Genomic DNA, 27,945 nt, shown 5'->3' with positions numbered 1-27,945 from the left:
ATCAATGTACAAGAATTTAATCACGTAAAATGAGGTTGAAAAAACACAATAGACAGAGTTATGTTGTAAGTATTGTATAAATAAAACAAATATTAAAACATATAGAAGGAAACTCAAACATTTTTGCTTATCATAATAATTACCTTTAAAGAGTAGTGTGACAGAATCATTAGAAAAGCCATTGACAATCTATCCATTCTCAGAAAACACATTCATATGTTCAGGACACAGTTAATCAGACACTGCAGTGTTGTTGTTCTGGAACTAATGTGTACATGTACGTGATTCTGTGGCACTGAAGTGAGGGAGACCAGATGAGTAGTATGAACATTCTGAATGAACTATCACAAGACACGGTCTGTCTTTTATGTCAGAGAGAGGGCTCATGTTCAGTGTGTGTTGTGTCTCTGTGACCCCTCACACTGTGATGAAGGACCCCTGGTCTCTGTTGGCTGACTCTGGCACCACACAACGACCCCTTCGCCTGGTCACATGAAGCTTCCGGTGGAATTTGGCATAGCAACGGAACCCTGAGACAAATGAATAGGAACGCTGTCAGAGGATGGACAAGCAGGCTACTGACATCAGAAACTGAGCCCTATATGTCCTATGTTGGTTGTGTTCTCACTTAAATTCTCTGATGCTCTGTGGCTTTGGCCTGTTACGTCACTTACTCACCTTCCTCACACATACAGTCATCATAGCACTTGTTGTTGAGGCCGCGGTTGTGAAGCTTGCACTCGTGCTGTCTCAGGTCACAGCAGGATCCTATGGGTGGGGTAGAGGGAGAAACGTCAGGTTATTTGCGTAACCCCGGTTCTCTGATAATATGAGTGAAGTATCTCACTATAGGGACACATGAGAGCCAGTTTCATCCTAGTGCTTGATGGTTTTTGCGACTGCACTTGCAGAAACTTTCCAAGTTCTTGAAAATCTCCGCATTGACTTACTTTCATTGTCTTAAAGTAATAATGAACTGTTGTTTCTGCTTGCTTATTTGAGCTCTTTTTGCCATAACATGGACTTGGTCTTTTGCCAAATAGGGCTGTCTTCTGTTTACCACACCTACCTTGTCACAACACAACTGACTGGCTCAAAGACATTCCACAAATGAACTTTTAAGAAGGCACACCTGTTAATTGAAATGCATTCCAGGTGACTACCTCATGAAGCTGGTTGAGATAATGCCAAGAGTGTGCAAAGCTATCATCAAGGCAAAGGGTGGCTACTTTGAAGACTCTCAAATACAAAACATTTACTGATTTGTTTAACAATCTTTTGGTTACTACATGATTCCATGTGTTATTTCATATTTTTGATGTCTTCACTGTTATTTTACAATGTAGAAAATAGTCAAAATAAAGAAAAACCCTGGAATGAGTAAGTGTGTCAACTTTTGACTGGTACTGTATTTTTTTTTTTTACAGCATTAACAATATTATTTACAGTATATAGATTGTAAACAGTAGTGGGCCGGGTATCAAACCTTGGGGCACCTCTTTATGTAACTCAAAAAACTCAGATTTGACCACATCTACCTTGATGGCCTGAGGTCTGTCATTGAGATAATTCTGAAACCATCGGAAAGCATCAGTATCCAACCCTATAGAAGAGAGCTTATTCATCAGAATAGCATGGTCTACAGTATCAAAGGCTTTTGACAAGTCTACAAACATGGTAGCACAATTAATTCTATCATCTAAGGCATTTGCAATATAATTTACAACAAGCATGGTAGCCATAGTGGTACTACATTTAGGTCTGAATCTGGATTGATTAACATTAAGAATACCATTTACAGATAGAAAAGAACATAGCTGTAACATAGCTGTTTGTTGACCAATGATTCTAGGATTTTTTGCTGTTTGTTGACCAATGATTCTAGGATTTTTTGCAAGACAAGGGAGCCTGGAAATGGGTTGATAATTATCGAGATCATTACTATCCCGCCTTTATGAATTTATGAGCTGCTTTCCACACTTTTGGAATATTTCCTAATACTAAAATTCAATAATAAATGTGTGTTACTGAGCAAGCAATGAGGGGTGCTGCATAGTTAAGCAAAGACGGGTCCATCTTGGTGTCAATAGCTAATCAAGCAGCATGAACTTCTGTTTCTGTGAGTTGCCAAAAAGAAAAACCAGGACTACCATTTCCCAAGTCGACTGATTCCACTGAGACAACTGAAAGCTGTATGTGGGAAGAACAGTCAACTAACTCGCCAAGACCAGTTTGACCACCATTTATTTCAAGTAAGACACTAGCTGAGATAAAATGCTGATTAAAACCATCACAAATCTTAACTTTCTGAGTAATGATGCAGGAGTCTAAAACTACTTGCTTAGAAAGGGCAGTAGAGGAATTACCCCGCTTCAGTGAATGAACTGTTTTCCAGAATTTAGAGGGATCACTAACAGTCTGCCATAGAGCCAAGGAAGTATTTTGATTTGACCTGTTTAACCGAGGCAGTGCACCTATTTCTCAACTACCTAAATAGCTGCTGATCAGCTAACGAGCCAGTTTGTCTTCGCCAGACTTGATTTCTTACCAAGAGGAGGTCTGAGAGAACAGGAGAGCACCATGGATTAATTCTGTTTTTGACTCTGAGTTGCTTGAAAGGGGCATGTTTAGGGCTCCTGAGTGGTGCAGAGGTCGAAGGCACTGCATCTCAGTGCTTGAGGCGTCACTACAGACACCCTGTTTTGAATCCAGGCTGTATCACTGGCCGTGATTGGGAGTATAGGGCGGCACACAATTGGCTGGTGTTGGCCGTCATTGTAAATAAGAATTTGTTCTTAACTGACTTGCCGAGTTAAATAAAAGGTTACATTTTTTAAACCAGTCAAAATGGATGAAAAAAATGAAAGTGCCAAAACAGGGTACTGGTATGCAGCTAGTAAAAAAAAGCCAATCAAATGTATTTATAAAGCCCTTTTAACACCAGCCGATGTCACAAAGTGCTATACAGGAACCCAGCCTAAAGCCCCAAACAGCAAGCAATGCAGATGTAGAAGCATGGTGGCTAGGAAAAACTCCCTTGAATGGCAGGAACCTAGGGGAAAAAACTAGAAAGGAACCAGGCTCTGAGGGGTGGCCAGTCCTCTTCTGGATGTGTCGGGTGGAGATTATAACAGTACATGGCCAAGATGTTCATAGATGACCAGCAGGGTCAAATAATAATAATCACAGTGGTTATAGAGGGAGCAACAGGTCAGCACCTCAGGAGTAAATGTCAGTTGGCTTTTCAAAGCCGATCATTCAGAGTTAGAGACAGTAGGTGCGGTAGAGTGAGAGAGTCGAAAACAGCAGGTCCAGGACAAGGTAGCACATCCGGTGAACAGGTCAGAGATCCATAACCACAGGCATAAGTCCCCAGTCCACGACCAGGTGGACTGGGGACAGCAAGCAGTCATCATGCCAGGTGGTCCTGAGGCATGGTCCTAGGGCTCAGATCCTCCGAGAGAATAGAAGGATAAATATTAACATGGTCTATATTACTATACATCATAAAGGAATTTTTTAATATTTATCTTCACAATTATAGGAGGGTCAGTTTTCAATTTGGTATCTCTAATAAAAGCGATAGGGGAGTGGTCGCTAATATCACTTGCAAAAACACCACTAGACAAATACTAATGGGGTCGGTTAGTCAGTATAAAATCAATCGATGAGGAGTTTGCTAGGTTTTTTTACATAAATCTGAATGGGTTTCATTATCAAGTCAAGCTGAATTCAAGACAGATATTCTTAAACTGATCTGAGGCATGTGTAAGCCAATCAAGATATAGATCTCCTAACACATCCAGTTCAGATACCAGAAAGTGTTTTAAATAATCAGAAATAATACCAACAGCCCCCATAGAAGCGGCTGGGGGGGCGATAGACAGCAGTAATACATATCTGCATATTTTGGCTTATGGCCACTTATACAACCAACAAAGCGAGTAGATTTGACATAAAGAGTAAGAGTAGTTTTGACATAAATAGCTACCCCTCCCTCTCATTTTTGTCTATCACATCTGAAAATGTTATAGTCCACAATGGCAATGTCCTTATCCATAATCAAATTATTCAGCCAGGTCTCCAGAACATCTGGGCTAGTGTCATGCACAAGACATCCAGAAAGTTTAGTTTAGACATCAGGATTCGCACATTTACAGTAAATTGATCAAAAATATAAATGCAACATGTAAAGTGCTGGTCCCATGTTTCATGAGCTGAAATAAAATATGCCAGAAATGTTCCATACAAAAAGCTCTCCAATTTTGTGCACAAATATGTTTATTTCCCTGTTAGTGAGCATTTCACTATTGCCAAGATAATCCATCCACCTGACAGATGTGGCATATCAAGAAGCTGATTAAACAGCATGGTCATTACACAGGTGCACCTTGCGCTGGGGGCAATAAAAGGCCACTCTAAAACGTGCAGTTCTGTCACACTACACAAAGCCACAGGTGCTAAAGTTGAGGGAGCGTGCAATTGGCATGCTGAAAGCAGGAATGTCCACCAGAGCTTTTGCCAGATAGTGTAATGTTAATTTCTCTACCATAAGCCAACACCAAAGTCATTTTAGAGAATATGGCAGTATGTCCAACTGGCCTCACAACCGCAGACCATGTGTAACCATGGCAGTCCACTATCTCTACATCCAGCTTCTTTACCTGCGGGATTGCCTGAGACCAGCCACCCGGAAAGCAGATGAAACTGAGGACTATTTCTGTTTGTTATAATGCCCTTTGGTGGGTAAAAACGGATTCTGATTTGATCAGTGGGCCTATGCCATCCCAGGCCCACCCATGGCTGCGCCCCTGCCCTAAATCTATAGATTAGGGCATAGCAAATGTATTTAATTTGACCAATTTCCTTAAATGAACTGTAACTCAGTAAAATCATTGAACTTGTTGCATGTTGCGTTCATATTCTTGTTCAGTATATATGTAACAGTTCAAGCCATCTATGAGATTTGAAAAGAGCAGGAGTATCCATGTTGACACAAGTCAATAGAACTGGATGAGCTAGCCACAATGGGCTTCCTGTTTGGATTCAAAGTGGCAGAGCAAATAGTAGAATTCAGATAAATGTGCACAAGATTACTATTGACAATACCCCTATGTTTATGTAGCAATATTTTTATTTAGCCAGGTAGGCTAGTTGAGAACAAGTTCTCATTTGCAACTGCAACCTGGCCAAGATAAAGCATAGCAATTTGACACATACAACAACACAGTTACACATGGAATAAACAAAACATAAATTCAATAATACAGTAGAAAAAAAGAAAACAAAAGTCTATATACAGTGAGTGCAAATGAGGTAAGATAAGGGAGATAAAGCACAAAATAGACCATGGTGGCGAAGTAATTACAATATAGCAATTAAACACTGGAATGATAGATGTACAGAAGATGAATGTGCAAGTAGAGATACTGGGGTGTAAAGGAGCAAGATAAATAAATAAATACAGTATGGGGAAGAGTAGATAATTGGGCTGTTTACAGATGGGCTATGTACAGGTGCAGTGATCTGAGAGCTGCTCTGACAGCTGGTGCTTAAAGCTAGTGAGGGAGATGTGAGTCTCCAGCTTCAGTGATTTTTACAGTTCGTTCCAGTCATTGGCAGCAGAGAACTGGAAGGAAAGGCGACCAAAGTAGGAATTGGCTTTGGGGGTGACCGGTGAGATATACCTGCTGGAGCGCATGCTACGAGTGGGTGTTGCTATGGTGACCAGTGAGCTGAGATAAGGCAGGGCCTTGTAGATAACCTGTAGCCAGTGGGTTTGGCGACGAGTATAAAGCGAGGGCCAACCAACGAGAGGGTACAGGTCGCAGTGGTGGGTAGTGTATGGAGCTTTGGTGACAAAACGGATGGCACTGTGATAGACTGCATCCAATTAGATGAATAGGGTGTTGGAGGCTATTTTATAGATGACATCACCGAAGTCGAGGATCGGTAGGATGATCAGTTTTACGAGGGTATGTTTGGCAACATGAGTGAAGGATGCTTTGTTGCGATATAGGAAGCTGATTCTAGATTTAATTTTGGATTGGAGATGCTTAATGTGAGGCTGAAAGGAGAGTTTACAGTCTAACCAGACACCTAGCTATTTGTAGTTGTCCACGTATTCTAAGTCAGAGCCGTCCAGAGTAGTGATGCTGGACGGGCGGGCAGGTGAGGGCAGTGATCGATTGAATAGCATGCATTTAGTTTTCCTTGCATTTAAGATCAGTTGGAGGCCATGGAAGGAGAGTTGTATGGCATTGAAGCTCATCTGGAGGTTAGTTAACACAGTGTCCAAAGAGGGGCCAGAAGTATACAGAATGGTGTCATCTGCGTAGAGGTGCATCAGAGAATCCCCAGCAGCAAGAGCGACATCATTGATGTATACAGAGAAGAGAGACAGCCCGAGAATTGAACCCTGTGGCACCCTCATAGAGACTGTCAGAGGTCCGGACAGCAGGCCCTCCGATTTTACACACTGAACTCTATCAGAGAAGTAGTTGGTAAACCAGGCAAGGCAATCATTTGAGAAACCAAGGCTGTCGAGTCTGCCAATAAGAATGTGGTGATTGACAGAGTCGAAAGCCTTGGGCAGGTCGATGAATACGGCTGCACAGTAATGTCTCTTATCGATGGCGGTTATGATGTCATTTAGGACCTTGAGCGTGGCTGAGGTGCACCCGTGACCAGCTCTGAAACCAGATTGCATAGCGGAGAAGGTACGGTGGGATTCGAAATGGTCAGTGATCTGTTTGTTAACTTGGCCCCTTTGAAGAGGGGCATGACTGCAGCAGCTTTCCAATCTTTGGGAATCTCAGACAATAAGAAATAGAGGTTAAACAGGCTAGTAATAGGGGTTGCAACAATCTTGGCAGATAGTTTTAGAAAGAGAGGGTCCAGATTGTCTAGCCCGGTTGATTTGTAGGGGTCCAGATTTTGCAGCTCTTTCAGAACATCAGCTATCTGGATTTGGGTGAAGGAGAAATGGTGGGGGCTTTGGCGGGTTGCTGTGGAGGGTGCCGGGCAGTTGGTAGCCAGGTGGAAAGCATGGCCAGCTATAGAGAAGTGCTTATTGAAATTCTCAATTATAGTGGGTTTATCGGTGGTAACAGTGTTTCCTTGCCTCAGAGCAGTGGGCAGCTGGGAGGAGGTACTCTTATTCTCCATGGACTTTACAGTGTCCCAGAACTTTTTTGAGTTAGAGCTACAGGATGCAAATTTCTGTTTGAAAAAGTTGGCCTTAGCTTTCCTAACTGCCTGTGGGCTATTCGATGCTAATGCAGAACGCCACAGGATGTTTTTGTGCTGGTCAAGGGCAGACAGGTCTGGAGTGAAACAAGGACTATATCTATTCCTAGTTCTACATTTTTTGAACGGGGCATGCTTATTTAAGATGGTGAGGAAGGCACTTTTAAAGAATAACCAGGCATCCTCTACTGACGGGATGAGGTCAAAGTTATTCCAGGATACCCCGGCCAGGTCGATTAGAAAGGCCTGGTCTCAGAAGTGTTTTAGGGAACATTTGACAGTGATTAGGTGTGGTCGTTTGGTTGCAGACCCATTACGGATGCAGGCAATGAGGCAGTGATCGCTGAGATCTTGATTGAGAACAGCAGAGGTTTATTTGGAGGGAGAGTTAGTTAGGATGATATCTATGAGGGTGCCTGTGTTTACGGAATTGTGGTTGTACCTGGTAGGTTCATTGATAATTTGTGTGAGATTGAGGGCATCAAGCTTAGATTGTGGGATGGCCGGGGTGTTAAGCATGTCCCAGTTTAGGTCACCTAGTAGCACGAGCTCAGAAGATAGATGGGGGGCAGTCAGTTCACATATAGTGTCGAGGGCACAGCTGGGGGCAGAGGGGGGTCTATAGCAAGCGGCAACAGTGAGAGACTTGTTTCTGGAAAGGTCCATTTTTAGAAGTAGAAGCTCAATTTTTTGGGGTACAGACCTGCAGGCTATCCTGGCAGTAGTTTGCAACACCGCTCCCTTTGGCAGTTCTATCTTGGTGGAAAATGTTATAGTTAGGGATGGAGATTTCAGGGTTTTTGGTGGTTTTCCTAAGCCAGGATTCAGACACGGCTAAGACATCCGGGTTGGTAGAGTGTGCTAAAGCAGTGAGTAAACAAACTCAGAGAGTAGGCTTCTAATGGTAACATGCATGAAACCAAGGCTTTTACGGTTACCGAAGTCAACAAAGGAGAGCCCCTGGGGAGTGGGACTGGAGCGAGGCACTGCAGGTCCTGGATTAACCTCTACATTACCAGAGGAACAGAGGAGAAGTAGGATAAGGGTACAGCTAAAGACTATACGAACTGGCCGCCAAGCAGGTTTGGAACAGAGAGTAAAAGAAGCAGGTGTCTGGGAACGATAGCATAGATTCAAGGCATAGTGTACAGACAAAGGTAAGGTAGGATGTCAGTACATTGGAGGTAAACCTAGACATTGAGTAATGATGAGAGCGATATTGTCTCTAGAGACGTTTAAACCAGGTGATGTCATCGCATATGTAGGAGGTGGAACAACATGGTTGATTAAGGCATATTGAGCAGTGCTAGAGGCGCTAAAATGAAATAAGACAGTAATCACTAAGCAGGACAGTAATGGACGAGGCATATTGATATTAGAGAGAGGCAGGCGTAGCCAAGTGAACAAATGGGTCCAGTGACTGGTTGGGCTGGTTGGGGACACGGCGATTCAGACAATTAGCAGGCCGGTGCTAAAAAGCTAGCAGTTAGTAGGCCGGGGCTAACAAGCAAGCTAGCAGTTAGCAGACCGGGGCAAGCAAGGTAGCAGTTAGCAGACCAGGGCAAGCAAGCTAGCAGACCGGAGCTAGCAAGCTAGCAGTTAGTAGACCGGGGCTAGCAAGTTAGCAGAAGGGCCTTTGGGGGATGTCGCGATGGAGGTAAGTCTGTTTTTGCCTCTTCGTGCAGTGACGTTGATAGACCAGTCATGGATTAGTAGGGTTCCAAGTAGCTCTAGGTAGCTAGCAGGCCATGGTTAGCAGAATGGGCCTTCAGCGCACGTCGCTCCTTAGGGGATGTCGGCATTCCAGTCGTAGAGGATCGGCGGGGTTCCATGCCCCGTATTGGCAGTAGAAAGGGTCATGATATTGTAGTCCAGGAGTGGGCTTTGGCGGTAGCCCAGGAGCCCTAGCCAGGCTTGCTTCAGGCTAATTGGTGCTTGCACTGGGATGGAAACACTGGCCAGGAGTAGTCACCCGGGATTGCGGTTAGCTAGTTGCGAAAATCCAGATGAAAATGATTGCTTGATATGCGTATACTGTAGGTGGAGCTAACAACAGTGGGTCTCTTACGGGAGCTAACAGAGCTATCAATGGAAATTAAATGAACAGACCCATAATTACTATTTACAATACCCCTATCAACATGTGCATCTGTGGAGAAATGATTTCGCTGCAATTTAATAGGAGTAAATACCTTTGAACAGCATCCTCTGCTTCCAAAAGGTGTCAAAATTGTCTACAAAAGTTACACCATTGGAGCTGCAGATGTCACATAGGTAGTGAAGTGCTATTAACCTGCTTAAATGTTCACTACCTCAACCCAGCAAGGGCAGAGGGCTAGAAATTTGAGGATGTTTTTGATGTCCAGCAGAGATCCAATCAGTTCTTCAAAATCCTGTTTCAGCCGTTCCAAACTACCATTCCTAATGTCATGAAATCTCACATCGAATACAACAGCATCAATCTCTGTGTGCTGACATAGAACGGTAGGGAGTAGCCAAGTAATATGCTGTACTCGAGGTCTGGGGTAGCACAGGGTTTTTGGTCCAGGAACCGAGACGCTCCGTACCATAGAGATGCCTAAAAACAACAGCCAGCGAGATGAGAGGAAATCCACCCATTCCTACTCCTCGCATGAGTCGGGAGACCCGTTGAGGACTAGTGAGAGGCGGTATCTCGTATACTAGGAACTCTTGGCACCCGGTTCAAGCCTCCCATAACCAATGAAGTGTCATTCACTGTAGAAGCCACCGGCAAGGGAGACAGAACAGGGGACCAAGGCGCAGGTATCTCCGGATCCAATATTGAAGTATAAGCCCCCAGGGATGAAGGTGCTGGAACCTCTGGATCCAGGGCGGCGAAGCTGTTTGAAGTATTTATCAGGTCCGGGCTTCCCACCACCAAGGAGGCCTCTGTTGACAAAAGGCCGCTGCTTTCGCCATCCACGGCGAGTGACGTGCCTCCATGGGTGGTTGGTAGGGCCAAGAATAGGAACATCCACTAAGTCATCCAGAAGCATCCTACCAACTCCATTCTCCAGGGAAGGAGTAAACCCCTTTGGGGAGGGATCCCTGCAGAGCACTGGCCAGTCGGCTGTTGGTACCCACCAGGCCAGAGTGGCATCCAGCAACCGGAGTAGAAGAAAAAGTAGGCCGACATGGATTCCCCAGTAGCTTGTGTAAATTCGCTATTTGTTTGCTAAGAGTAGCCACTTCACCCCTGTTGTCCTATGCAAGCAAACAGTTGCTACATTGGAAGTCCGGATGGTCCACATTGTCCCAGAAGAGCAAAAATAAACACAGCTCCTGCATCTTTGAAAACATTCGTTAGCAACCTTGATTTGAAACTAGTTTAGCTAGTGTAGCTGGGCTTCCATGTCTCTCTTGTTGACAGGAATTTACTAAAAGTTTGCTACAAGCTTCAGTGGGTTTGCAAATACAGCCTGCGGAGGACTTGCTCATCGTATGGATCCCGGCTGCACATATACTATACGAGCGGAAGATGGCCAACTCGCAAGGTGGTGCTGTAGCAACTAGTAGTAAATTGTGGGGGACTGAGCCAAAACACAGGTCAACATGTTATAAGGCTCCACGGTCCCACCCTCTACTTCATTATCAAGCAACTGTTTTCGTCCACGTGAAGGGAAACGTGGTGAGATTCTTCACTCATATTAATATTGTCGGTAGAACCTCAAAGGTTTGAGGGGTTGCCCAACATGCCGCATTACAGATCTCTTGGATGGAGATGCCTTCGTATAGTGCCCATGACGCAGCCATACCTCTGGTGGAATGCGCTCTCAAGCCCTCCGGAGGTGGTAAACCCTTGCTATTATAAGCCAGGGTTAGGTTGTAAGGTAACCTTTGATAACCCTAGGGCAAATAGCAGGTATGAGTGGTGGACTGACAGTGCGTGCAGCTCACTCACCCACTTTGGGTACGTAATGGCTAAAAGTAATGCAGTTTTAAATGAGAGATAACACATTTCTACACTTTCCAGCGGGTCAAACAGCTGCTGTGAAATGACCTCAAGCACAATAGATAGGTCCCATGATGGGACTAACGGCTTGACGCTGGGCATAAGCAACACGCCTTTCATAAAATGTCAACTCAGGGGGTGTTTTCCCGCTGTATTATTGTCGAAGCCTATATGACAGGCAGAGTCTGCAGTACCTCTTAATGGTGGAAAAGGCTTTCCCCTGTCCAAAAGGTCCTGCAAAAAGCATAGTACCTCTGAAACAGAGCATTGGAAGGGAATGATCTATTTCTGACCACACCATCTTTCAAACATACACCACTTATTGTCATATAGTGAGCTTGCAGAAGGGACGCTTGCCTTAGGCCTATTGCATTGATTTTCATCCTCTCACGGGCCAGGCCCAAAGAGTGCGCAAAATATCTCCATTTACTTGGGTCAACAGATCACTGTGTAACAGCAGCTGCTAGGGCTGGTCAAAACAATCTCCGCTAGCCACAGCTGTCCTGGCCATTGAGGGGCTGTAAGGATGAGGGACACGTTCTGATCCTTCACTCTGGATAGAGTGGGAAGGATCAGACAGGGGATGAAACGCATAAAGCTGCACCCTTGGCCATGGGTGCGCCAGCGTGTCCACCCCTAGTGGCGCATCACTGCCAGCTCGTGCAAAGAACAGCGGACAGTGTGTGTCTGTGCATGATGCAATTAAACCTACAGAAGCTTGTCTGTATCTCTCCCACACTTAGGCCACCAATTTGGGATGTACAGGGGATTCCCTCTGGACAACATGTCTGCTACTGTGTTCATAACACCTGAAACATGAGTCACAGGTGAAGAGAAGAGGTGCTGCTCCACAGAAGGAGCTTGTGGACTAGCCTGCATACAGCTACAGAGATCGGGTGCCACCCTGGCGGTTGATGTGTGCCTCTACAGTCATATTTTCCGTCCTGACCAGGATGTGACAATTCCTAAGAAAAGGCAGAAAATGCTTTCGGGCCAGAAGGGCTGTAAGCAACCTGTGGTCATTTATATGAGCAAGTGGGAGTTGTGGGGACCACAATCCGTTCACTACTCTGCCCTTGTGGGCTATGCCCCACCCTGTGACAAATGTGTCTGTCGTCAATACTTTCCTTGCAAACACTACCCCTAGTGGAGTGCCTTCGGCAAAGACAGAGAGGTCCATCCAATGGCGGAGAGCCGGGCCAGACTTTGAAGTGGCTGCAATGAAGGACAGCTTGCCCCAGGACCTGCCTCTACTCTGTGAACTCGCCTCCGTGTTCGCAGTCTTCTGAGATGGTGGTGGTTTGGAACCTTCCTCCCCTTCTTCATCCTCATTGTGGAAGTGGTGCAGAATACTGTCATCCTCCTACTTGTACATCCCCTTGTCGCCGTTCCCTGTTGCTAGTTTGTCAAACAGTGGGTGGAAATCCAGGGGTGACCGTCCATAACCTCAGCTCAGCTGGTTTCATTCAGGGTTGTTGGGTTGCCTCTTGGCCTGAAGGCTGGGAGGTAGAAGAGCCTTGCGGGAGGCTGCATGGCACGCCCCACTTTTGAGACTCGACTTAGGCAACTTCTTGCAATGAGTGCAAGATTCAGGATTAGCGAGAGCTGCCTGAGCATGCTCCAGTCCCAAGCAGGGGGTCTGCTGGGTTCACCCTGTGCAGGGGTAGTTGTAGCCATAGCTCTGGCTAGTGGGTCCAGGCTATGCTTGTGATGGCTGACGCTTAGCCGTATAGCTAGCTAGTGTTCACATCATGAGCTAATTGCTAGCACGCTGCTAGCTGAAGAAAAGTATGTGGTGTAACTCTTTGGTGAGCTAGCTAGGTTAGCTTTGCCTTGCAGTGTGGGCTAACCAAATAGTAAAAGTCTATTTTCTGTCTTTTACCGTGATGGGGAAAAAGAAGCATGAAGAAGTAGGCTAAGTGGTTTATTGGGGCGAAGGCTCGCCGTGTAGTGCTAGCATTGACTGGAAACTGAGAAGTAAAATTTTCCTTTGGGTGGGTGTGCTCAATTCATGCAAAGCAAAGCTTTTATCTTGTGCTAGGCAACGGGTCCTGTATAGGTCCCCTTTGAGCAGTTAAGCAGGAAAGCAGTGGTTCAAGTCGTGCTGAGGAGAGATAGATAGAGCTTGCTCTCCGTTAAGAAACTGATAATGATGTAGAGGGTGTTACCGTGGCACCTATTTACCTATTTGCCATACACTATTTGCCACACTTCCTGTCTGCCTCTGACAGACGTGTTATTGGAACTTTCTTTCACAAAGAAAAATTACTTTCGGTTGTAAATTCAAAAACACAAATGTTTCGACCATCACATGGCCTTTATCATAATGAGCCTTCATGAGACCATGACCTGAGTGGCCAGAGGTCAAGGGTCAGCAGAGTCGTGGATGGAGGACAGTTTAGTCACTGACCTGGGAGGCAGTCCAAGTGGTGGTCACATGGCTCGATGGCATCAGCGTCCACCGTCAAGTTGCCACTGCTTAGGTTCTTACTGCGCCGCTTGTCTTCAGCATGCAAAATAACCAGCACAAAAACAGATTATCAGTAAAGTACCAGTCAAGTACTTCAACCCAGGCTCAGACAAACATATGGACGATCAAGCAAACACTTCAATGTCAAAGAAATAACAAATATATCAAGCATGTCTATCATACGCAGTACAGTATGTTCAGTAGATGCAAAAGGATCATTAGGGTTTTTTGTGGAGTGAACACATATTCATGTATGACTTTCCACCAACATTAACATTAGCTGTATCTTCCCAAACTGAGATGACTAAATGTGTATTTGAATAAAGTGCTGACCTTTCTTCCTGGAAGAAGGCCAGGCATCCACTGGCTTCATGTCCTCGTAGTCCGTCCAGTCAAACAGCGTCATATCCAGAGTGGGCATCACCTCTCCTTGCACTTTCCCCCGGCCTGACTTCTGTAATGCAGAGAGAATATTATAGCCACACTTCAGTGGTCTATAACTACATTCCCGTAGTTGAGGTGAACAGACACCTGGTCCATAAAATGGCCTGTTAGTTGTGGACACTCAGGATTTCACAGCCCAGAGTGCTTTACAGGCAATCAGTGGGTTTCTGAGGACATGGCTGCACACTACACTGTTTATAGCCCTGAGGCAGCATACATACATCATACTAAACATCTTATAGTAGAGTGTTACTACTTGTCAGAGGAGAAGGCCTGTGAATCACTTTCACACAGCTGTGATTTTACCGGTACGTCAATGTCCTTCAATATCACACCTTGAATCAAAGCAATTTAAGCAGAAGTCAATATTGAATAAAACAACTCCTCAGGGGACTACTTAGCCAAAACCGATATGTCATAAACTTCAACAAAGCTCTTTACATAAATCCTTTCCTCTGGACCTCTGGACTGTGTTGACAAAATAATAGCAGGTTATAATGAAGTCAATATGACATTGAGAGGTCTCCTGGGGATGTCTAGAGAGACAGGACCTGAGAAAATCATCTATCAGGAAATAAGGGTCTGTGCCAACCAGACTCTTTGTGCACATTGATCCCAGCTCATTCTGGTCACCCAGAGGAAACATTGAGAAACATCAACTAGATGAATGGCGGTGGGATACTAGTACCTGGCTGTTCATTTAGCCATCAGCCGAAATCAAACATTAATTAAGAACGCTCACAGCGTCCCGGTGTCAATGAACCCAGGTCCACTCCAAGCAAGGCTATAATTTCCACTGCAGGCCGATATCTGACAGCTCATGAATAAAGACATGCACACAATATCCAAGGCTCTCTAGCAGCTTGTAAACAGCATACCAAGCAGTCAGACAGTTTAGACATCAAACACTCCGAGGCCAGTAAAGCCAGACAGGGCTACAGTAACTATGGAACTATGGACCTGAGACAGCAGAGAAGGTATCTATCTATCTACCTGTATGAGTGATCATTGTGATGGTAGGCAGCATGCTGGGAGAAAGTGAAGGAAAAATGATAGGTAATTTAAAAAGCCTGTCTCCTCATTTCTCTGAGATGAGTAATGAGCTATGTGATACATTAAGCCCATTACGGAGCCTAGGTATTTCCAAACAGTCACTCTTTCTTTACCATGAATAGCTCTCCTACAACACTGAATTACAATAGACAATGTTGTTTTGAATAAGCAGTCATATGTCTTTATGGGGTACCTTGGGTTTGGTGGAGGCTGGGGGCAGAGTTGGGAGATGCTCGCTCATCACCGTGGTAACTGCAGAGGAGCCGGAGCCAAAGTTGGTGTAGGAGACAGATCTCTCCTTCAGACTAGAATCCAGCTCAGGCTCAGGGAGGAACCCTATAGGAAGGATGGATGGACAGAACAGGGGTTGGGGAGGAGAGGAAAGACCATACATTATCATATCCACTTAACCAGATTGTTGACAAGAAAATTCAGTTAAAAAAAGTAAAAGGTCAACTTCAGACTTAACCTCTTAAACTCTGATGCCCTCTGGTGGCATTTTCTAAACTATGCATAATATTGTATACTACCCTCATTAAGAACATTTCTGTTTCAAAACTATAAGTCATACAAACATATGTTTAGTACTGTTAGAAACGTAAAAGCGGTGCGATTCAGATTTTTTTTAAATATTACAGAGCCCAAGAAAACTGAGCAGGCCCCCAAGAAACTGACATTGAAATATTTTAAACAAATTCCCATAGGGACACAGACATTTTAAAAAGCGCAAGGCTTGTACAATGGACAATGCCTTAATTTTTTGTCTTACAGGAATGATATACATATGATGAGAAAGCTGAAGTCTCTAGCTATCCAATGATGTAAATACACGGAGTGTACAAAACATTAGGAACACCATCCTTTGAGTTGCACCCCCTTTTGCCCTTAGGACAGCCTTAATTCGTCGGGGCATAGACTCTACAAGGTGTCGAAAGTGTTCCACAGGGATCCTGGCCCATGTTGACTTCAGATGCTTGGCATCTGAGAGAAAATGTTGCAGTTTTAAAGCTAATTTCCTGCTATTCTACGCATTTTATCATTGGGCAGAGAGATTTGTTGTTCTGCAGCTTTGAAGCTAACATCCTGCAATTGTACACATTTTGCCATGAAACTCATTCCATGAATCCCTTGGCCAAAATGTGTTAAATATGTCTTTTTTTTGGTAATATTCAAGAAAAAAAAATAATGTAAAAAAAATAATAATAATATTAATACTAATTTGGAGATCTGGCCGCAGACCCCCTGTAGTACCTCAAGTCTGAGGACCTCAGTCTGAGAACCCCTGCACTAGATAGCAGCAGGAGGTCTCTTGGCCACTTGAAGCCAGTTGCAGGCTTACGGCTCATTTGATAACCCTAGATCCTTTGGGGACTTACCTTTAGTGTGCCGACCCTTGTCTCTCCGACCTCCATGTCTCCTGTGATCAAAGTGGTGCCCATGTCCCTGTTCCTTTCCCTTGTGTGGCCCCAGAGGGTGGTTGTCCCGAGCATGAGATGGGTTCCTGATGCCTCCGCGACCATTCTCCCTCTCCCTGCCCCCAGGGCCCATCTCCAGTCTCACCGGGCTCAGGCCATCCAAACCCGTCCCATCATCCTCATGCCGAGCTGCGGGGTGCAAGGGACTGCGGGAGAGGAGCCCAGCCCCAGTATTGGCTTTGGCACTGTGTGCCCCTTGGCCCCCATGCCCCCCTCCACGCTCCCTGCCGTTCCCATGCCCATGGCTCTGGAAGCCCTGCTCAGGGTACTGGAGGGCATTGCCATTGCCTGGTGAGGGCTGTGCCAATCTCCTTTTGGCGTGTGTGGAGCGGGGCTCGGTGCTGTGTGAAATGACCAGATTGGAGACCAGGAGAGCCAGAGGCAGACACCAGGAGGAAGCCATCACCTATAAGAACAGTGCCACCTGCTGGAAATATACAACATATTTCAGTACACTCGTTCTATATTCTATGTTTTACTCAAGAAAAGAGATGGGCAGGAGCAGCTACAGTATGATGCCACAGACACGCTTTGGACTTCCAGAGTTGATTCAAATACATGTAGATAAACTAGGCTCTTCCTCATCATGTTTTTAAAAAATCCCTACAAAACAGAGTATTTTCTTGGGTGAAACATCCGTGTCACAGCTGATTGGTGTGTTATCGCTCTGGACTGTCTGTGGCTTTAAACCTCTGCCATGAAGTCCATCACCAGGCAGCCACACTATCATCTTCTGAAGTCCCCAGACAGTGCCCATGTTGTTCCCTCGTTCTCTTTTCCCAGAAGCACTCAGTTCCACCATATCATAGCCTACTCACCCCTTCACCCCATCCCTGATGCTGTGCTACAGCAGTACTCATCAGTCCTGGCAGTAATCGTCAGCCTCTCGGGCTACCCTCTCAAGCCGCAGTGGCTCTTTAGGAGCCTATAAAGACAGAGACAGGCAGCCCCTTAGTGCTTGTGTTGTAAATGTCTTTCCCTGTCTGTCTGGAAATGTTCCCAGCAAACATGCCCATATTGGCATGATGTGGGCTCAATGCAGGCAAAAATATTGGACCCATATAGGCTGCCTTTGCTCATTGGCTCCACATTGGCCCCCAATGCATTTGCCCAGTGTGGACATCCCATATGTGGTGAGGGCAGCTCTCACCTTGCCTGAAATAAGCAAACATTCTCACAATGTGGGCTAAAATATTGGCCCCATGTAGGCTGCCCACCTTGGGCCAATGCGCCTTTGCTATGGTTAATAGGAGTTCATAATTTATTTATAAAAAATGTAATTCAATGCATAGATTGCACAATTTAAGCCTTAAAGGTATTTAGGGAACGTGACACATTGTATCAGAAAAACAATGCTGTTGTTACTATCATACATATATTTTCAAACAAGAGAAACTGTTACCTTTCTCCTATGTCACATGTACTTAAGTATTTTTTAAAGACATCATCAATGGCAGTGTAGAAGATAAAAACAATTTGGTCACCAAACAACAGAACAACGCCAGTAAAGGTTGTACAAAAATAACTGTGTGCAAACCATCCCCCAAATATTCAAATTGGGATGGCTCGTGCTGGGCGTGGTGTGGGCTAGCCTGTGCTGGGCGTGGGGTAGCCCATGTTGGGATTGATGTGGGCTAGCCTGTGTTGGGCTAGTGTAGGCTAGTCTCTGTTAGGCTTGTGTGGGCTTGGTGTGGGCTAGCCCCTGTTGGGCTTTGTGTGAGCTGGCCCATATTGGACTGATGTGGGATTGGTGTGGGCTAGCCTTTGTTGGGCTTGTTGTGGGCTAGCCTGTGTCAGGCTGGTGTGGGCTTGATGTAGGCTAGCCTATGCTGGGCTAGCCCGTTTTGGGCTGATGTGCTATTGCTGTGGGCAGGCCCGTGCTAGGCTAGCCTGTGTTGGGCTTGATGTCGGCTAGCCCATGCCCACCGAATAACCACACGGGGCCAATGGAGTAATGTTCGCTGGGTTGGTATGGGGCTCAAGGAATCCCCAGGATTAATAATCACTAACTGACCAACTTAATTTGTATTCAACTCAGGATATCCTAATAAAATGTCCCTGTTTGCTGTTTCTAACCCCCTGGTCTAGTTCATGTGGGTTCATTTGGGTTTTTATTAAAAGAACATGGTGGGCTTTCTGTTCTTCTCTGATGGGTTGGGACCGTCCATCGCCCTGGCAATGCAGAATGACTGCAATGCCCCTGCAGGTCAGTATTTTATGTTAAAGATGGACGGCTTGTGACCCATACAGAAAATCAATCGGGAAGAAGTATTGAGCCACTGCTGCTGGGGTGTTGTGGGTCGATAGCCTTGCCTCCATCATCACACACACACACACACACACACACACACACACACACACACACACACACACACACACACACACACACACACACACACACACACACACACACACACACACACACACACACACACACACACACACACACACACACACACACACACACACACACACACACACACACCCTGAGGTTTACAGTGGGTTATTTAGGTGCTTCTAAAAATGGGCCAGGACTAGGAGATTGCGTTATGGGGAGGAGGGGAAGCAACTACTGTCCAGGGAAATTTGTGGTGCTATTGCAGGCAGACCTGCTGGGGGATTAGACACAAACTGCTTTCTCCTGCCCATCTCTGGGAGGGTATTGCACCAGCTGTGCAGTTTGCAAAAACAGTGGGACTGTAGTTGCTGAGGTGAGACCTTTATCTTCTCCAACCTTACAGTGTGTGTCTGAGAGAGAGGCAGTGTGCCATATCCCACATGAAGTGTTTGGTCAGGCTTAATCACATTTTCCAGCCCTGTACATATGACTAGCGTGGCAAAGCTACCGGGAATTTACCAAAGTTACCAGAATCTTCAGTAATTTTGGCAATTAACAGAAAATCTACAGCAATCTATCATAACTTTGGTCATTTATACTTGAAATAACTTAAAACAAATACTGTATATATATATATACACTACTGGTCAAAAGTTTGGACACACCTACTCATTCAAGGGTTTTTCTTTATTTGTACTATTTTATACATTGTATAATAATAGTGAAGACATCAAAACTATGAAATAATACATATGGAATCATATAATAACCAAAAAAGGTTGAACAAATTCTTCAAGGTAGCCACTCTTTGCCTTAATGACAGCTTTGCACACTCTTGCGTTCTCTCAATCAGCTTCACGTGGAATGCTTTTCCAACAGTCTTGAAGGAGTTCTCACATATGCTGGGCACTTGTTGGCTGCTTTTCCTTCACTCTGTTGTTCAACTCATCTCAAACCATCTAAATTTGATTGTGGATGCAGGTCATCTGATGCAACACTCTCATTCTTGGTCAAATAGCCATTACACAGCCTGTAGGTGTGTTCGGTCATTGTCCTGTTGAGAAAAAATGATAGTCCCACCAAGCGCAAACCAGATGGGATGGAGTATCGCTGCAGAATGCTCTGGTAGCCATGCTGGTTAAGTGTGCTTTGAATTCTAAATAAATCACAGACAGTGTCACCAGCAAAGCACCCCCACACCTCCTCCTCCATGCTCCACGGTGGGAACCAGACATCCGGAGATCATCCGTTCCCCTACACTGCCTCTCAGAAAGACATGGCTGTTGGAACAAAAAATCTCCCATTTGGACTCATTGAACAGAATTCCACCGGTCTAATGTGCATTGCTCGTGTTTCTTGGCCAAAGCAAGTATGTCCCTGATTGAGTCTATAATACCAACATGTTTCAAGCAGATCACCATAGTCCCTGTGTCCAAGAACACAAAGGCAACCTGCCTGAATGACTACAGACCTGTAGCACTCATGTCCGTGGCCATGAAGTGCTTTGAAAGTATGGTCATGGCTCACATCAAAACCATTATCACAGAAACCCTAAACCCACTCCAATTTGCATACCGCCCACAAATGATGCAATCTCTATTGCATTCCACACTGCCTTTTCCCACCTGGACAAAAGGAACCCTTATGTGAGAATGCTATTCATTGACTTCAGCTCAGCATTCAACACCATAGTACCCTCGAAGCTCATCACTAAGCTAAGGATCCTGGGACTAAACACATCCTTCTGCAACTGGATCCTGGACTTCCTGACGGGCCGCCCCCAGGTAGTGAGGGTAGGTAGCAACACATCTGCCACACTGATCCTCAACACTGGAGCTCCACAGGGGTGCGTGCTCAGTCCCCTCCTGTACTCTTTGTTCACCCACGACTGCATGGCCAGGCACGACTCCAACACCATCATTAAGTTTGCAGACGACACAACAGTGGTCGGCCTGATCACCGACAATGACGAGACAGCCTATAGGAAGTAGGTCAGAGACGTGCCCGGGTGGTGCCAGAATAACAACCTATCCCTCAACGTAACCAAGACTAAGGAGATGATTGTGGACTACAGGAAAAGGAGGACTGAGCACGCCCCCATTCTCATAGATGGGGCTGCAGTGGAGCAGGTTGAGAGCTTCAAGTTCCTTGGTGTCCACTTCAACAACAAACGAGAATGGTTCAAACACACCAAGACAGTCATGAAGAGGGCATGACAAAGCCTATTCCCCCTCAGAAAACTAAAAAGATTTGGCATTGGTCCTGAGATCCTCAAAAAGGTTCTACAGATGCAACATTGAGAGCCACTTGACTGGTTGCATCACTGCCTGGTACGGCAATTGCTCGGCCTCTGACCGCAAGGCACTACAGAGGGTAGTGCCTACGGCCAAGTACATCACTGGGGCTAAGCTGCCTGCCATCCAGGACCTCTACACCAGGCGGTGTCAGAGGAAGACCTAAAAATTGTCAAAGACCCCAGCCACCCCAGTCATAGACTGTTCTCTCTACTACCGCATGGCAAGCGTTACTGGAGTGCCAAGTCTAGGACAAAAAGGCTTCTCAACATCTTTTTTTACCCCCAAGCCATAAGACTCCTGAACAGGTAATTAAATGGCTACCCGGACTATTTGCATTGTGTGCCACCCCCAACCCAACCCCTCATTTTACACTGCTGCTATTCTCTGTTTATCATATATGCATAGTCACTTTAACTATACACTCATGTACATACTACCTCAATTGGGCCGACCAACCAGTGCTCCCGCACATTGGCTAACCGGGCAGTCTGCATTGTGTACCACCACCCACCACCCGCCAACCCCTCTTTTACACTACTGCTACTCTCTGTTCATCACATATGCATAGTCACTTTAACCATATCTACATGTACATACTACCTCAATCAGTCTGACTAACCGGTGTATGTATGTAGCCTCGCTACTGTATATAGCCTCGCTACTGTATATAGCCTGTCTTTTTACTGTTGTTTTATTTCTTTACTTACCTGTTGTTCACCTAACACCTTTTTTGCACTATTGGTTAGAGCCTGTAAGTAAGCACTGTAAGGTCTACTACAGCTGTTGTATTTGGCGCACGTGACAAATACACTTTGATTTGATTTGATTCTTCTTATTGGTGTCCTTTAGTAGTGGTTTCTTTGCAGCAATTCGACCATGAAGCCCTGATTCACGCAGTCTCCTCTGAACAGTTGATGTTGAGATGGGTCTGTTACTTGAACTCTGTGAAGCATTTATTTGGGCTACAATTTATGAGGCTGGTAACTCTAATGAACTTATCCTCTGCAGCAGAGGTAACACCATCCCATCTGTTTTGTGTTTATTGGGACTATAATTTGTTTTTCAAATTGCAATGACCCAACACACCTCTAGGCTGTGTACCTAGTCAATTGTACAACTGAATGCATTCATCTGAAATGTGTCTTCCGCATTTAACCCAACCCCTCTGAATCAGAGAGGTACAGGGGGCTGCCATAATCAACAGCCACGTCTTTGGCGCCCTGGGAACAGTGGGTTGCTGCCTTAGGTATCCCCCTTTCCCTTTTTAAGGGCAATTTGACCAAGAAGGAGAGTGATGGAGTGCTGCATCAGATTATCTGGCCTCCACAATCACCCGACCTCAACCCAATTGAGGTGGTTTGGGATGAGTTGGACTGCAGAGTGAAGGAAAAGCAGCCAGTGCTCAGCATATGTGGGAACTAATTCAAGACTGTTGGAAAAGCATTCCAGGTGAAGATGGATGAGAGAATGCCAAGTGCATGCAAAGCTGTCATCAAGGCAAAGGGTGGATACTTTGAAGAATCTGAAATCTAAAATATACTTTGATTGGTTTAACACGTTTTTGGTTACTACATGATTCCATGTGTGTAATTGCATAGTTATAATTTCATACAATGTAGAAAATCGTTTTTTTAAACACTTGAATGAGTAGGTGTGACCAAACTTTTGACTGGTACTGTATTTTATCTGTGTCCATATTGTCTATGAGTTTCTAGGAGATAGACCATATGGTTCAAGAAAACAATAGCCTAACGCATGAAAAAAACATTTAATCAACAATGGTATTAACTCTTAACTTTTTTCACAACTGCCATTGGTTTGACACCAAAGCATTGAGAGCAAATACATAGACATACTAAAATAAATGTATAATTAAAAAAGAAAAAAATGATGCTGAAACCCTCATATTAAACACCAATGGTATTCACTAAATGTATGGTTTATATTTTGCATAATGTTTTACAGATTTGTCATTCTATTTTTCATTTTAGAATTGTCTTATTTAATTATGTTATATATTTTACATGTGATAAGTGTCACACCATGTCTAGTTTGTCTATTTCTATGTTTGGCCTGATATGGTTCTCAATCAGAGGCAGGTGTCATTGTCTCTGATTGGGAACCATATTGAGGTAGCCTGTTTGGTGTTGGGTTTTGTGGGTGATTGTTCCTGTCTCTGTGTTTGCACCAGATAGGGCTGTTTTGAGTTTGCACATGTCTTGTTTTGTTAGTTTGTTCATGTGTAGTTGCTTTATTGGTCCTCCTCTCCTTCACCGCAAGAAAACCGTTACATAAGGCCACACAGAGGGCCAGAGACCATTACAGATGCCTGTGATAATCTGAAGTACCCAAAAGGGCAACTAGATGTCATGTAATAGATTATATAACATCGTTGAAAAATACCAAAATTATATTAGTTTACTGATAAACTTCAAATGTTTCTAGTAATATACCCTCCCTTTGCAACCCTACATTTGACACAAACTAGGGAATTCTTTAGGGAGACTTCTCAGAAAACCTGCCATCGCTAGAAAATACTCTCACTTGTCAGTCTGCTCAGTTCTGGAGGAGTGCGCTCCATGAGACCTTGCTGCCAAAATGAACCAACCAACTAGTCCAAATAAATGAACAATCAAAATACACAGGAAACGGATTGACTGAGCCCAGACTCATTTTGGAGATCACTGAGCCCTTTGAAATGAGCGTGCAGATAATGGGCCACAGACAGAGGCTGAGCAGCAGTCTGTTATGGCACAAAAATGATTTCTCTCTCACACAATGAGAAAAGTGACGCCTTCATAGAAACATAGTGAACTGCTTGTCGCAGCCTGAATAGTCCTGTTGCCTTAAAAGGAAGCTGGTTGGTGACAGAGAGGCACAGATAGGCACAAAGCACCCCACCTAGCAAAACCCCTTCTCCTTTGTCCCTTTCATGTAGCCACTAAAATGTGATCCCCTGACAAAATCAGGATGTGGGTGGTAATGGAATACTCTGGGGTGAAGTTCTCAGCATCATCTAATGATTGGAAGTCTACCAAACAGTGTATTACAGAGCACTGTGTGATATAGGTAGGACACAGCAGGGGTTAGCATCTGGTGCTGAGGCTGTGGCCGGGCCTGAGGGGCCACATTAGCAGGGTTAGCTGGATAGTGGAGGAGCGTGAAACTTTGATTCTGAAGACAGAGAGGGCTTTGAGAGAGCATGAGGAAGAGTATGACATGTAGTGTACCTTCACCTCATATACATGGAAAGCTGTGATCATGAAACATGACCTATTGAAATTACGAGGAATAAGAAGCCACAGATCCTAGAAGACTTTGTAGAATGACTGCATATCATCAGTTGAAGGTCACTAGCTGGGTTAAAACAATATAAATGATTTTGACTGTTCAGACAGAAGTCGGGCCAGTGATGATGGACAATCTAGCAGCAGAGTGTAAAGGGCCACCTCTGGAGGGCTGATTCATTAAACACTATTGATGCGATCTGAGAATTCTCTCTGGTTCTACGACCAGTCCTCAGCGATACCAGGCCCTGACATGCTTCATAAAAGCCCAGCTAACAGCAGATCATGGACACAGCTGAAATTATAGTTTGATGTGTGCTTCTGTGGTAGTGAGGGACGCATCAAGGCAAAGTAAAGCAGTGGAGGCACAAGGCACTGGTCTGGCAGTGGTCTCTATTTAATGCGCATTGATAATTTCACCTGCTGGGCAACAAGCCTCCAGAAGCCATCTGCTTCTTTCCTGTTGTCTGTCATAGCAACCAGCCAGGCCACAAGGAACAACCAAACAAAGACCTCAAGACCACCGGAATCATTCTGGGTTTACATAAAGAGATTACAGGCCCATGTCTAAAAGCAGAGGCTTCCTTTTTTCCATTTCTATTCGATTATTTACCTGATTAGCAGTGTTCTGTCAAGTTGCTGAGTGTGTGCCTTACGTGTAATGTGGTTCATTTAAGCCAGTCAATGACAGTGAGAGGACAATGGGAAGGCATCAGGAAGGGAGTGGGTGGCAGGGCTCAGGTGAACTCTGGTCCCTGTCCCCATCACACACAGCTCAATGAAGGACAGCAGAAGGAAGACTTCACACCAAACAGATCAGACATGCATGACTAATTTACCATCCTTTCTTTGCTCCTCCAGTGAACAATGCCAATACCCCCCCCCACCCCCCCCGTACGCACTACCCTCTAAGTGAATGCTCAAGAAAATGATTCATTTGTCAATCATTTGTCAAACTTATTTAAGGGACAATGTATGCCTTAATTGATCTATTATCCAATTAAAGTTGACTGTTTGCCATGTGTAACGCATAAGGTTCTCAATCTTTACCAACATTTTACAAGTCTGACATGGTAGTTTCCATCTGATTTCTCAACAAATACTTCAGGAAAGCTGCTATGAAAGTTAATTTCAGCCAGTAGCATTTCCACCGCCAAATCAATTACCACTGAGTGCTGAATTCTTCAGCACTGGAGAACAATATTGGAGATTTCATAACATCATTTTTTCCAGCTCTGAATTTGTCCAATATAAACTCTTGTATTGGTCTGTTTGCTTCTGTTTGGTTCATAAGCAGTTTCCGTGATGAATACATGTTGGGCAAAATCGAACATTGCCACGGTTGCACAGCAATATCAGAGACATCCCGCAATGTAGTCCTTATCTTCCAGTAGAGCATGCTCAGTGCACATACACTCACAGCGGGGCAACCTCCTCCAGACACCCACAGAGCAGAGAGAAAGGCGTTCAAACAACGCTGAGTCAAATGAACAACAGACATCACACTGAGAGGAAGAGAAGGGTAGTAGGCCAAGAGAACTTAGGGAGATGGGGGGAGAGAGAGAGAGATAAAGAGAGACTATCCAGGGGAGGGTTAATTGGAACAGTGATAGTGGAATCTTGCTCTCATTTGGTGGCACATAAGGAGACCAGCTGGGTCCACTGTTCCACAAAGACACTCCTTGGCCAACCAAAACACAACAACCAATCAGACTGAATCAACCTTGAACCAGCATCTCACATCACCTCACATCATTATAGGACATGGTGGACACTAGTGGATCACCAATGGAGTCCATAGTGGAGGAGATTTTCTATGATAGCACAACTCACTACTTATAGACTACCCACTACACAGAGGAACACAGAGGACACATGGGGAGGGTGATAATGATAAGAAGTTATATATGTAAGTGGAATGGGGGGAATTACTTTTAGGTGAAATAAGGCTTAGTAAGTGAACCATAAAGTCATGATTAATATTGTCCTTTGGTTTCCTATTATTTTGATTAATTTTCTCTGATTAGTGATTGTAGACTGGGATGTGGCCCCCAATTTGATCTGCTGGGAGCTTCACAGTCAAGTGCACCTACAGTCCTCCTTGTAATCACATTCCTGCTGATTGGCTTGGTTTTAATTAACAGACTTGTTAATGATGAGTCCACACTGTCCACCCGATGTGTCTGCTTTATTTTCACTTTTAAAGGCATGATCTGACATGGAGACACCCAAACTAAATTATATATATTTCCCTCTAATTAAGTCCTTGTAATACCAATATTATTGAGTATAGTATCAAATATGTACAGGCAAGAGGACATGATCACAATATAGGATTGTATCATAACATATTCACATAATTAATATTCTTTGAGATATTTGCCTGATACAGAAAACATAATACCCTCCACCCTAATCAGAATGATTTTCCCCGTGCCAAATAGAAACATACTTTTGTTCAGATATCAGAATTAAAGTTAGCATTAAGTAATTAGGACTATTGAAGGTACTATTGTGCATAGTAAAAAGGCATACAATTTCACATTTATTTAAATGTCTAATAACTGGGCGCAACGGTTTATATCTTGCCTTCTCAGTGGATTCCATTCATATAACTTTTTTAGAAGCAACAACAGTGTGTGTTATAAATGCACTACTTAGTAGGCTACAATAGTTAGTCTAAAATGCAACAATAAGCTAAATGAATGACACAAAATGTGGCACATTTGATTGGCTTTTCGTTATTGCGGCATAGCCATGTTTCAACACTTGAATAAAATGACAAAAAAAAACCTCACCCGCGTTTCTTAATCCGTTGAGGTTGACTATTATTGCAAAGGTAATTGTTTTATATGGGATGAGAGATGTAGGCCGTGAAAGCGCACAGGACTGAAATTCCGTCTGTTTGGGGTCCGTTCACGTTCGGTGTGTTGATCGTTGGGATTAAATTTGGTTTATGAGAGTCACTGGCTGGAAGCGCGTAACCGTGTGCGCGAACGTGCGGGGACTGATGTCAGTGTTTGTCCCATTAGTTGAGGCGCAAGAGAATAGGCTACCTGGGTGTGGGATGGGTTACGTCAAATTCGCTGCAAATAATGAAATTCGTGATTTTTTTCTGAACGTTTCACTACATGCATTGGGAACTGAATATTGAAACTCAGTGTTAGAGAAGCAATTAAGTGTGCTTAAATAAATTATTTTGCAAGAAAAACTAAACAAGAAGCATGTACAGAATAAAAATATTGTATAACTCAAGAACTGGCATCCGTGCATGTGGCAGTAGAGGGTAACGAAGAAGCAGAGGTACAGCATTTTGTGGAGTAGGACTTCCTGTTTGGTACAGTGCATTATCAGCATATT

The 27,945-nt window shown here is 44.5% G+C and overlaps 1 protein-coding gene across 3 annotated transcripts; it reads right to left on the bottom strand.

Moving 5' to 3' along the window:
* Positions 1 to 27,898, bottom strand: LOC124031376 (draxin-B). 3 transcript variants are annotated; one of them, XM_046342524.1, is made up of 7 exons: positions 27,384 to 27,898; positions 16,565 to 17,087; positions 15,382 to 15,524; positions 14,025 to 14,145; positions 13,632 to 13,724; positions 679 to 768; positions 1 to 530 (listed from the first exon to the last, which is right to left on the bottom strand). In XM_046342524.1, exons 2-7 carry the CDS (start codon positions 17,064 to 17,066, stop codon positions 418 to 420), a joined length of 1,062 nt encoding a protein of 353 aa, XP_046198480.1. In that variant the 5' UTR covers positions 17,067 to 17,087; positions 27,384 to 27,898; the 3' UTR covers positions 1 to 417. The 3 variants fall into 3 exon arrangements, with proteins under 3 accessions (XP_046198480.1, XP_046198479.1, XP_046198481.1); XM_046342523.1 differs by having other exon boundaries at positions 16,565 to 17,090; positions 27,384 to 27,740; XM_046342525.1 differs by lacking the exon at positions 27,384 to 27,898 and adding an exon at positions 17,482 to 17,589 and having other exon boundaries at positions 16,565 to 17,090.
* Positions 27,899 to 27,945: the final 47 nt, after the last annotated feature.

This window comes from Oncorhynchus gorbuscha, linkage group LG03 (genome assembly GCF_021184085.1).
Source record: "Oncorhynchus gorbuscha isolate QuinsamMale2020 ecotype Even-year linkage group LG03, OgorEven_v1.0, whole genome shotgun sequence".
Classification (NCBI taxonomy): Eukaryota; Metazoa; Chordata; class Actinopteri; order Salmoniformes; family Salmonidae; genus Oncorhynchus; species Oncorhynchus gorbuscha.
This window is presented reverse-complemented; position numbering and strand designations above follow the sequence as displayed.

Bases quoted from the DNA above. Each gene is read 5' to 3' on its own strand.
- LOC124031376 (XM_046342524.1), bottom strand. From the start codon at position 17,066: ATGGCTTCCTCCTGGTGTCTGCCTCTGGCTCTCCTGGTCTCCAATCTG. The intron at 14,146-15,381 runs GTACCCCATAAA...TCTGCATTACAG, and splicing joins CAGCCTCCACCAAACCCAAG to AAGTCAGGCCGGGGGAAAGT. The intron at 769-13,631 runs GTCAGTGACTAA...CCCCACCCATAG, and splicing joins CCACTTGGACTGCCTCCCAG to GATCCTGCTGTGACCTGAGA.